General features: G+C 41.3%; 1 protein-coding gene across 1 annotated transcript; it reads left to right on the top strand.

The window, feature by feature from the left end:
* The first annotated feature begins 8,290 nt into the window (after positions 1 to 8,290).
* On the top strand, positions 8,291 to 11,799 carry LOC126175318 (cuticle protein 16.5-like). The gene is made up of 2 exons (XM_049922027.1): positions 8,291 to 8,378; positions 11,451 to 11,799. The coding sequence occupies exons 1-2, from the start codon at positions 8,367 to 8,369 to the stop codon at positions 11,700 to 11,702; spliced, it is 264 nt and encodes an 87-aa protein (XP_049777984.1). The 5' UTR covers positions 8,291 to 8,366; the 3' UTR covers positions 11,703 to 11,799.
* Positions 11,800 to 12,642: the final 843 nt, after the last annotated feature.

The raw sequence follows: 12,642 nt of genomic DNA, 5'->3' as shown, positions 1-12,642 counted from the left end.
ATCAAGGGATCACAAATTGAGCGTTGGAGGGAAGCGCGGAGGGTAAGAATCGTAGAGGGAGACCAAGAGATGAATACACTAAGCAGATTCAGAAGGATGTAGGTTGCAGTAAGTACTGGGAGATGAAGAAGCTTGCACAGGATAGAGTAGCATGGAGAGCTGCATTTCTCAGTCTCAGGACTGAAGACCACAACAACAACAACCACAGATTCCATGCAAGGACAGGAGAATGTCTTCCATACCGTAGTACTGCTCCCACCAGCCTGCGTCCATGGCGCGTTGCACGTTTCGAGCCGTCCTTCTCCTCGTTGACGGCGTTTGTGGAGACCACTATCTACCTAGCGTTGCAAAACTGTGATTCACGAGCCGACACTTTTCCATTGATCGACGGTCGAATATCGGTGGTCACGTAGCCACTGCAATGTCGTTGGGTCGAAATGTGAACACGAAGCGGTGGTCTGCTGCGAAGCTCCATGTTCAACAGTGTAGTGCGAACGGTGTGCTGCGAGACACACATGTGCGTGCACTAGCATTGTGCTCTTTCGGCAGAGATGGCACACACAACAATCTATCCAAATTTACAGAGCAGACAAGCCTCCGAAACCCACGTTCTGCGAAGAATCCTGGAGGCCCAACCATTTAGCGCCTTATGGTAGATCCAGTGTCCTTCTACCTTTTTCCGTAGATGCTCACGACAATACCACGTGAACATTCGACTAGCTTCGCCGTTTCCGAGATACTCGGTCACAGGCTCTACGTAATAACAATCTTCCTTTTGTCAAAGTCGCTTATCTCCATGAAATTCCCCATTTACACCCCATTCCTCCCTAGGATGGTATCCAGCGTCATGGTGAGCAGTGGCCATAATGTTTTGGCTTATCAGTGTACTCTTAACAGGGTCAGTAGCAGCCTAAAATCAGAAAGTGGTATGGAATGATAAAGCGCCTGAATACGAACACCCAGGGCTTGAAATCTATCGTGAATTGAAATAAAAATAACTATTTATGACCGAACGTGGTTTTATTTTACGATATCATTTTCTGCGTGGTTATGGCAACGTCACATCATTACCATTGCTACAAAGTGATGACAACGACACCTAATTAATCCAAGAGTTTGTAACGTAATTTTGGTTCAGTTACCACAAACAGATCACATACAGCGATACAAGAACCTTATGGGATGCAGTGTCTGTTTAAAACGATAGCCAGTTAAAAGAAAAAGTTGGAAATATATGAGGTGGACACGTCGGTGGACGTGTGAATGATAGTCATATTCGATTTTCCTGCTTCATAAAATAAAAAAAGATTGTCTTTTCAGATAAACTGATTGCACACTATGTGCTACTGATGTTTTATGCAATTTCTGGTAAATAGCCACTGATTCTCACACCCACAGAACGCAAAACTGTCCCATACCTTTTACCACACGTACAAGTATCGACACACCTGTGGGCTGTGAAAATGGTCAGTACTTCGGCAAATGTTCATTGAATGAAATTACGATATTTCTTACAGTGTCACACAGAACATTCAACAATATGTTCACTTTTGACACAAATAAAATTACCCTAATCTCAAGGATGACATGATATGTACACTTAAGTACGAGCAAAATAACACGTAACAAACAAACGCAAATTAATGTTAGTTTAATTTATGGGACATCTGGATAAATTTCTAAAGCACCCGTTTAGTCTGAGCTGTCTATTGAAATATTACTATTGTACTGTTCTTCTTTCTTTTTTTACCAATAAATTTGCGATTCGGTAAAATGCTTTCATAAAAGTAAGTAGTGACTTAGCTGTAACAGTTCTTCTTTCTATTTTTGCGCTACATATGGTGGCAGGAATGGCTCTAGTAAAGCATCGCTTTTGCAGGAAAATCCCCACCACATGCTGATGGCGACCCAAAAGGGATATCCAATTGGGAATATTAGGAAAATCATTTTCTCTTGTAGCTGACAGCCAGTGCAAACCATTCTCTTAATAAAGAGCATGGAACTGTTTTTAGCTCCCGACGCATACAGACTGGTGTAACAAGTTCGCCGTTTATATCAGTGTATCTGTCTGTGGCATCACAGCTCCCGAACGCAATATTTGTCTGTGGCATCGTAGCTCCCAAACGAAAGGTCAGATTTTAATGCACTAATATTTTTTTGATAATTGGTTTAATCTCGATGGTTCTCAGCTGTTTGCCAGGGAAGTCAGTTCAGTCGTTCAAGTGTCATCTGCTAAATTCAGTAAAAATGTTTTCCGCCAGTGCTCTGTCTCGATGTACGCTACATAATACATAAGAGCTACCTCAATTTACGCAGTACCAGATTGTAGAACTTAAAAAAATCTAAGTATAAACTCAGGAGAACATATGATCATCTTTTACGGTAGACCAACAATGATGATGTTTGTCTCTTGAAGTCATCAGTTTCAGCACCGAGCAGAAAAATGGGGATTGTGACTCAACTGTAAAAGGAAAACATTTCCTCTCTCAGAGTTTTTGTAGTTTGTAGTTTTTTTGAGGTGTATAATTCAGTACTAAATCTAATGATTTTGTCCTAATAGTTAAGGCAGCTTATTGCAAGCGAGCACAATAGCAGTGCACTTTCTTCCGAATTGGTTCAGAATTATCGCCACTGCTTGTTGCTTATGTTAGCTAAACTAGCTACATTTGTACTAAGACGTAATTAAAGGATATATATGTGTGAAATAAAAAAAAAGAACAAAGTAAATCCCATAAGTGAAAATGATTTCGCGTTGCAGTTTCACCCGGAAAGTATTTGTATGAATGTGGTGACAACATGTCGATCATAGCGCGTTTACTAGTAAAGTGTTGTTGCCGTTTAATGCAGCTCTCCATTTTATTCTATCTTGTACAACCCTCTTCATCTCCGAATAACTACTGCAAACTACATCCTTCCGAATCTGCTTCCTGTGTTCATCTTTTATTCTCTTTCCTGGATTGTTTACCCCCACACTTCCCTTCAGCCCTAAATTGGGGGTCCCTTGATGTCTCGGAATGTGTCCTATCAATCTATCCCTTCTTCTGGTCAGGTTGTGCCACAAGTTTCTTTTCTCTGCAATTCAGTTCAGTACCTCCTGATCAGTTACGTGATCTACTCATTTGATCTTCAGCAATCTTCTGTAGCACAATATTTCAGAAGCTTATATTTCCTTCTTGTCTAAGCTGTTTATTGTCCATGTTTCACTTCCACACATTTCTACACTCCATATAAATGCTATCAAAAAGGACTTCCTGACACTTCACTCTCTCTTCGGTGTTAACAAATTTTCCTTCTTTACATTTCCTGTCATTGCCTGTCTACATTTTATATCCCCTCTACTTCGGCCATCATTACATATTTTGCTGCGCAAACAGCAACACTAATCAAATTTTAGTGTCTCGTTCCTTAATCTAATTCCTTCGGCAGCACCTGATTTAACTCAACTACATTCCTTTATCCTTGTTTTGCTTTCGTTGATGTTCATCTTACATCCTCCTTTCAAGACACTGTCCATTCTGTTCAACTGCCCTTCGAAGTCCTTTGCTGTCTCTGACAGAATTATAGTGTTTGTCAGTATCAATAAAATTCTCCAACAGCCGTGTAATTAAGATGTTATCTCATTTTGACGACAACCAGTTTCGACATTCCACTAAACTATCTTCAGGCCCCATATGCATCTCTCAAAATAAACGATAATTCTACACAGAAATATATATACCTAGATATCATGGATTCAAACCGTGTGACAAGTGCTTCAGTTGAAGGCTTGGTAGCAGCTACCAAGTCTTCGAATGAAGCACTTGTCACACGGTTTGAATTCACGAAATCCACGGATGTATGGTATTGTATTATATTATTTATTTATTTATTTATTTTTTTTTTGAGAGACGCACACGGGGCCTGAACATGGCATGGTGGAATGCCGAAACTGGTTGTCGTCAGAATCAAATAAAATAACATCTTAGTTACACGGCTGTTGGAGAATTTCATTAATATTGACAATTACGTAACCAGCTGAAGTCGTCTGTCCATGACGGATCAACAGAGATTGAATTACAGTGTCGTCGTCAAACTTCAAAGTTTCTATTTCTTCTCACTGGACTTTAATTCCTAGTCCAAATTTTTCTTTGGTTTCCTTTAACGTTTGCTCAATATACATATCGATTAACATCGAGGAAAAGCTACAAACCTGTCTCACTACCTTCTCTGTCACTGCTTCCCTTTCATATCCCTCGTCTCTTACAACTGCCACCTGGTTTATGTACAAGCTGCATGAAACTAAGCTCGTACGTAATTATGTAAAAATATGATATAAAATAAATAGGTTACTCTATTATTTAACAATGTTAAGCATATTAAAGATGGATTAGTTTTCATATTTTGTATAATAAGTAATTATAACTTCGCTAGCTATTTTGAGGTATGGATGCGGGCCGTCCAAAACTGACGCCAAACGGAAGAGTCTTAAAACCATCAACCATGAATGTATGTTGTTCTAGAAAGGATAGCTGCTGTTAACTTCTGATTACTTTTTTATTTTTTTAAATTTATGTAGCGATTGGCCGACGCAACGACGATTGAATCAAAATATTACTACTTATATTAAACTTAAAGGGCGAATAGAAATTATTTATTACTTTTAGAGGATTTTTTGTCTCAGGGTTTCTCTTTTGGAATTTTTAATTTATGTTTTCTAATCTTTTTCTGAGACAGCATTGTCCATCGTTTCAGACGAAAACAAGAAGTATGTTTGGATGGTGTATGGATGTGAGCAGATGTTTCTGGTGTCACTCTAGCAATATCCAAACAAATATTGCTAATGCCAATTTGACTTTGAGCAATATGCCTTTTTTTATTGTGGGTGCATTGTTGCCTCATCCGTTCATGCTTGTGTTGTTAGTAGTGCATAGCAGGAATTGGCGTACATCACGGTAACGTAAATCGAATAACCGACCCCTTTCATCAGATATACAACGCTGAAGATCTGCCTGGCGGCGTCGCACTAGCTTGTAAACAATAGTTGATCGTCTCTACCTACAAATTATTGCCCCGATCCAAGTGCAAGAGAACTGGACGCAGCCTTTTTGTTGGCTACTGTAAGGGATTTTGGAAAGGGGATGGGGGCTATAGACCTTGACTGTTTTTCATCTAGGTATTCATTACAGACAGAAATAGAAGCCTCCAGTAACGAGGTAGGCGAATAAGGTGGAAAAGGGAACTGATGGAATGAAAGTTGGATCAAAGGCAACTTCAGAATTGGGCTAAGCCTGACGATGGGAGATCGGTTAGTCACTGTTTCGACCGGTATCATGAAACGATACTGGACGTATCTCGTCACTGTCGATGGTAATTGGATGTCAGGATAACTTCCTGCCGTTCTCCTGACACGAATCCCATCGAAAATGCTTGGCACCAGCTGAAACGTGCAGTGTGTCTTTGCAGAAACCTTACTCATTCATTGGATCTAGAAGGTCCACGTTGAAGATTGGGTTATGTATGACCAGCAACGTATCAACCACTGGTGAACAGTGTTCTAAGGAGTTTCCAAGCCTATTATAGTGGACGAGTTGGAGATATTCGATACTGATTGTTGCCAGCAACAGATTTTGATTTCACAAATTAGCAAAGATTGCGCACTTTCGAACAAACTGCCTTTCTGGTGGTTATTGATTCGTTTTTGTTTCAGAATAAACCTATTCTTTTAGTTTCATGTAGTTTCCCTACTCTTTTTAAAGTTCACACACTTCAATATGTAGGAGGAACAAAGTTCTTTTGAGTTGTTTATGTAATATTGTATCTTTATACGTTCTCCATGAGAAGCTTCTCCTTTATAAACCCCACCTGTCTCCACCAGCTGATGCTTACTCGGCACAATTTTAGGTTAAATTTCACGTACCTAGAGCATTCGCTTGTTGTCGGTCAGCGTACAAGAGCGTAGCTCTAGATAACCACGCTCTTGGAGAGGAAATCCAGGTCTGGCACACATAACATAATCGTAAAATAAACACTTAAAATTCGTAAATAATACTAGTGTACGTTACGGTACATCTTCGAAACAGAGTGGTTGGTCTACTAAAAAGGAAAGCACGTGTCTACTTAAGGACGTTGCTGTACTTAATCGTCTTAGATATAGATCCTATCAACGTTTCGTCTGTAGGTCAGCTGCGGTAGTAGTGGACGGGCTTGTGGACCTCAAAACGATACTACCTGAGAGAAAACGTGGTTTGCATGTAATGGGTAGATATTGGGAAACCACTCTTTTCTCAGGAATGTTTTTACACTAGAATTAACATTTCCTAACAGGTATGTGTTACTTTTGATGTGGGATAAGACGGCATTACGTGCGATACAGGTGGAACCGCACAATCCGTGACAGGGCGCCTCGAACCGCACTGCCACGCAGCGGGGCCCTTCATTTCTTCTCGCAACATTTTGGTCAAATGAACTCATTAACATATGAAATTTTGCTTTTCTGACTAGTTCCAATGTCAATGATCACACAATGATCTCTTTCTCTGGGAAATACCATTGAACTGTGACCTGAAGAAGAATTGTCGACTGTTTATGACTTATTGGCATTGTTTTGGTCTTGAGTTTGCAGCTGGAAGAAATGAATTGATATGGTGTTGACAACATGTAATGCGACGATAAATTGCTGTTCTAAATGATTCAAATGGCTCTGAGCACTATGGGACTTAACAGCTGAGGTCATGAGTCCCCTAGAACATAGAACTACTTAAACCTAACTAACCTAAGGACATCACACACATCCACGCCCGAGGCAAAATTTGAACCTGCGTAGCGGTCGCGCGATTCAAGACTGAAGTGCCTAGAACCGCTCCGCCACAACGGCCGGCAAATTGCTGTTCTGATTCAGGGTGAATTCACAACGTCGTACAGACTCTGTGACAATAAATCAAATACCGAGTGTATGTCACTTTGATTAGCAGTCAACAACTATTGATTAGTGAGCTTGCCTCAATTACTGTTACTGCAGTATAGCGAAAATCCAAGGGACGTTTCTTATTCCAGGTATTACCAGTTTATATGATCGGCGATTTAGATGTTAAACAATTAATGAAGTATAGTAAGCTCTGGTACGCCTGGTATACAGGCTGAGTAAGGAAGAAAGGCACATGCTTCGAGGGGTGATAGTATTAGTTCTTCTGAGCAAAAAACTTCAAATGGACTTATGCCCTGTTCCAAATGGTTTCCGAGATAGACCACATTTAATTCGACTTTTGTACGTTTTTCTTGAATAACTCGAAAATCGTACCCTCCAGAAAAAACATGTCACGGTACAAAATTACACTATATTAAATTTCCTATTCATATTTTTCGCTAGAACTAATGGTTTGTGCGAAGAGAGCGCGAGAACGTTGAAAAACTCTTTCAACATGCATGAGGTGTAGCTTACGTAGTTTTCGTAGGCCAATTTGAAGTAACATATTGAGGTAGCAAGTTGAGGCGAACAGTTTGATACGGGACACTTGTGGTCAATCAGGTCGGGAAACTACCTCAAATTGGCCTACAAAAATTACGTAAGCTACAACGTATGCGCGTCGAGCGAGTTTTTCAACATTCTCGTGCTCCCTTCGCACAAACCATTAGTTCTAGAGGGAAAAAAATGAATAGGAACTTTTTTGTAGGAATTTTAATAAAGTTTAATTTTTTACTGCCACACGTTTTCAGCCGAGTGTGCAGTTTTCGAGTTATTCAAGAAAAACGTACACAGTTATATTAAATGTGTTCTATCTCGCAAACCATTCAGAATAGGGCATACGTCCATATGAAGTTTTCGGTTTAGAATCACTAATACTGTCACCCCTAAAAGCATGTACCTATCCTCCTGACTCAACCTGTATAATTACTAATAATTATATGTAACTTCGCGCACGCTTTTAGGGATCAAATGGTTCAAATGGCTCTGAGCACTATGGGACTCAACTACTGAGGTCATTAGTACCCTAGAACTTAGAACTAGTTAAACATAACTAACCTAAGGACATCACAAACATCCATGCCCGAGGCAGGATTCGAACCTGCGACCGTAGCGGTCTTGCGGTTCCAGACTGCAGCGCCTTTAACCGCACGGCCACTACGGCCGGCTTTTAGGGATCATTCTCGAAGGCCCTTAAGATGTCGCAGCTGTAAACACATGTATGCAAAGAAACAGGGACGCGGCTGCCTGGTTTCGGCCGTGTGTGGCCCACCTGATGGGCGTATCCGGCAAGGTGTTACGCAGAGTGCTCGGCTGTTGGCAATGAGGCAGGTCCGTGGCGGGGGCGCGGGCAAGTATAAAAGGCGGCGGGAGACTGGTCCCGGCACAGTAGTCGCCAGCCGCTGACATCACCACACCTCACAACATGTACAAGCTGGTGAGTGCCCCCAGAGACCGCTACACTACAGACACCAGTTAATACTACGACAGTCTCCATATACAATTAATCTATTTATCACAGTAGCGATCTGAGTGTACAGTGATTAGTTAGCTTGCGTCTGAGCTACCGGCAAGCGGATCTGGCACGTGTTTGGTTTCAATCCTGCCTACAGAAGAAATCCGCTTAGTTACTCCTAATTGTTTATAGAATTAGACCGACTATCTCAATACCGTATTCGGTTTTTCTATTCTTTCTCATACTACATCTACATCCATACTCCGAAGCCACCTGACGGTGTGTGGCGGAGGGTACCTTGAGTACCCCTATCGGTTCTCCCTTCTATTCCAGTCTCGTATTGTTCATGGAAAGAAGGATTGTCGGTATGCCTCTGTGTGGGCTCTAATCTCTCTGATTTTATCCTCATGGTCTCTTCGCGAGATATACGTAGGAGGGAGCAATATACTGCTTGACTCTTCGGTGAAGGTATGTTCTCGAAACTTTGACAAAAGCCCGTACCGAGCTACTGAGCGTCTCTCCTGCAGAGTCTTCCACTGGAGTTTATCTATCATCTCCGTAACGCTTTCGCGATTACTAAATGATCCTGTAACGAAGCGCGCTGCTCTCCGTTGGATCTTCTCTATATCTTCTATCAACCCTATCTGGTACGGATCCCACACTGCTGAGCAGTATTCAAGCAGTGGGCGAACAAGCGTACTGTAACCTACTTCCTTTGTTTTCGGATTGCATTTCCTTAGGATTCTTCCAATGAATCTCAGTCTGGCATCTGCTTTACCGACGATCAACATTATATGATCATTCCATTTTAAATCACTCCTAATGTGTACTCCCAGATAATTTATGGTATTAACTGCTTCCAGTTGCTGACCTGCTATTTTGTAGCTAAATGATAAAGGATCTATCTTTCTGTGTATTCGCAGCACATTACACTTATCTACATTGAGATTCAATTGCCATTCCCTGCACCATGCGTCAATTCGCTGCAGATCCTCCTGCATTTCAGTACAATTTTCCATTGTTACAACCTCTCGATACACCACAGCATCATCTACAAAAAGCCTCAGTGAACTTCCGATGTCATCCACCAGGTCATTTATGTATATTGTGAACAGCAACGGTCCTATGACACTTCTCTGCGGCACACCTGAAATCACTCTTACTTCGGAAGACTTCTCTCCATTGAGAATAACATGCTGCGTCCTGTTATCTAGGAACTCCTCAATCCAATCACACAATTGGTCTGATAGTCCATATGCTCTTACTTTGTTCATTGAACGACTGTGGGGAACTGTATCGAACGCCTTGGGGAAGTCAAGAAACACGGCATCTACCTGTGAACCCGTGTCTATGGCCCACTGAGTCTCGTGGACGAATAGCGCGAGCTGGGTTTCACATGACCGTCTTTTTCGAAACCCATGCTGATTCATACAGAGTAGATTTCTAGTCTCCAGAAAAGTCATTATACTCGAACACAATACGTGTTCCAAAATTCTACAACTGATCGACGTTAGAGATATAGGTCTATAGTTCTGCACATCTGTTCGACGTCCCTTCTTGAAACCGGGGATGACCTGTGCCCTTTTCCAATCCTTTGGAACGCTACGCTCTTCTAGAGACCTACGGCACACCGCTGCAAGAAGGGGGGCAAGTACCTTCGTGTACTCTGTGTAAAATTGAACTGGTATCCCATCAGGTCCAGGGGCCTTTCCTCTTTTGAGCGATTTTAATTGTTTCTCTATCCCTCTGTCGTCTATTTCGATATCTACCATTTTGTCATCTGTGCGACAATCTAGAGAAGGAACTACAGTGCAGTCGTCCTCTGTGAAACGTTAGTAGATATTTGCTGTCCACTGTGGACGTATTAGAATACTGCAACACTGGAAACTGAAAGTAATTTAAAATGTACTAGTCTAGTGCCCGCTGCTTAGCTCGCGTACACTGTACGGTCTGTACATAATTTTTTCGTTTTCTTTAATCGAATTTTTATGTTGTCTACAAATTGCAACATCTTCTAAACTGTTCACGCTACTGAAGCCATAGGAGCCTGGTCTCTTCCGAATGTACTTCTGATCGAAAAGCGGTTCTAATAGCTAGAGTCAGAGGCCTTTGTCGGCCCTTTCTTATGAGTTCTTGTGGTGATATTTCGACAAAAGCTTTCATTTCCTAATACATATTTCTTCAGAAATCAAATACCAATTTTTATAGATTTAGCTTTAAATATGTTTTCAATAATGAAGTATTTTAATAAAAATGTCATCCCATGTTTCACCTCCTTGGGGGTTGAATTTCTAAAAACACTAAAACAAGTATTTGCTTAACTCAATTAAAATTTTTCATAGAGGAAGCTTTAAAATACTTTAGTAGTAATTAAATAATACATTATTTTCAAAATAAAGTTTCACCTACCTATTTTACACCCTTAGTGGTGGACTTTCCAAAAATGATGCAGCATGTTTTTTTTTATTTCCTACCGTGAAATCAAACACCATTTTTCGCATGTTTAGCTATTTACTTAATACTGACTTATTTTCAAAAATTCTTTCATCCCCTACTTCATCCCCTTATGGGTGGAATTTCGAACAAACCCCCCTTAAACAATGCCTACAGTATGAGACCAACACCCTCTCCAAATATCAAATTTCTGTCCTTAGCGGTTAAAAATTTTCATCCCCCACTCCCCTCTGTTAATGGTTGAATTTCCAAAAATACTGACACATGTATTTTTTATTTGTAACCGATAAATCAAATACCAATTTCCATAGATGCGGCTTTGAAAAGGTTTTAGTAGCTCTTTAATAATGATTTGCTTTAAAAAAATCTTTCTCCCACTATTTCACCACTATAGAGGTTAAATTTCCAAAAATGTTGAAACACGCATTGCTTTGTTTCTGGCCGAGAAACGATATACCAGTTTTCTTTGATCTAACTTCAAACTGCATTAACAGCGAAATATTTTCAAAACATATTCCAACCCGTTAGTAGTGGACTTTCGTCCTTTAAAAATAATCATAATATTCTGTTGATATTGTAACTCATTCTTTGTCATCGCAGATCGTCCTCGCCGCCGTGCTGGCCGTCGCCGCCGCCGCCCCCGGCTTCCTGGGCGCGCCTGCTGTCGCCTACACCGCCCCCGCGGTGGCCGCCGCCCCCGTGGCCTACGCCGCCCCCGCTGTCGTCAAGGCCGCCGTCGCCGCCCCCGCTGTGGCCTACGCCGCCCCCGCTGTGGCCTACGCCGCCCCCGCTTACCACGCCCCTGTAGCCTACGCTGCAGCTCCCGCCGTCCTCAAGACGCACTACTTCTGAGAAGACGCGCTTCATAAAAAGCCAGCTATTTATTTACCCACTGTTTCACTCACATGTGGACAGCAATGGAGCAAATAAAGTGACTTTTCATGATTAATTTATGTTTGTGTTTATTTATTCTGATTCCAAGATGCTCATATTATCTGGATTTGTCCTAGTAAGTTTTCCATTTCATCTCAGAATAAAACTTACAAAATGCTCTAGCTTACAGATGACAACACACACACAGCCTCTTTACGGAAATATCTCTCACAAGACTGTGTTTAACTTGTTGTTACTTGAATTGAGCAGATTTCAAATATTAAAATCAGTTACTTATGCTTCTGAAGCTCCTACTCTTTGACAAGGAATTTTTGCTAGTACCAGTATAGACAATAATACAAATATTATGTGCTTTATTAAAAATAAAATCAGCGCAAATTGCGTTATTATCTCTCTGACGAATTTCTCATTCTCCTTGTCACGTCTCTGGCGCCTTACAAGAAGCACGGGCAGTTTTCCATTAGAACCAGTTATGAACACCAGGAAAGTTCATAGAATGAGTGAATGACCCACCTATGTATGTACTACCTTAACGTACACTGCTTGATCAAAAGTATCTGGACACCACCAAAAACATTCGTTTTTCATATTATGTGCATTGTGCTGCCTCCTACTGCCAGGTACTCAACATCAGCGATCTTTGTAGTCATTAGACATCGTGAGTAAGCAGAATGGGGTGCTCCATGGAACTCACAGACTTTGAGCATGGTCAGGTGATTGGGTGTAACTTGTGTCATACGTCTGTACCGGAGATTTCCACACTCTTAAACATCCCTCGGATGACGATGATGATGTTTGGTTTGTGGGGCGCTCAACTGCGTGGTTATCAGCGCCCGTACAATTACCCAATCTTTGCTCAGTCCAATTTCGCCACTTTCCTGGATGATGATGAAATGAT

This window comes from Schistocerca cancellata, chromosome 3 (assembly GCF_023864275.1).
Source record: "Schistocerca cancellata isolate TAMUIC-IGC-003103 chromosome 3, iqSchCanc2.1, whole genome shotgun sequence".
Lineage (NCBI taxonomy): Eukaryota > Metazoa > Arthropoda > Insecta > Orthoptera > Acrididae > Schistocerca > Schistocerca cancellata.
Note: the sequence above shows the minus strand (reverse complement) of the source record. Positions and strands in the feature narration are given on the sequence as shown.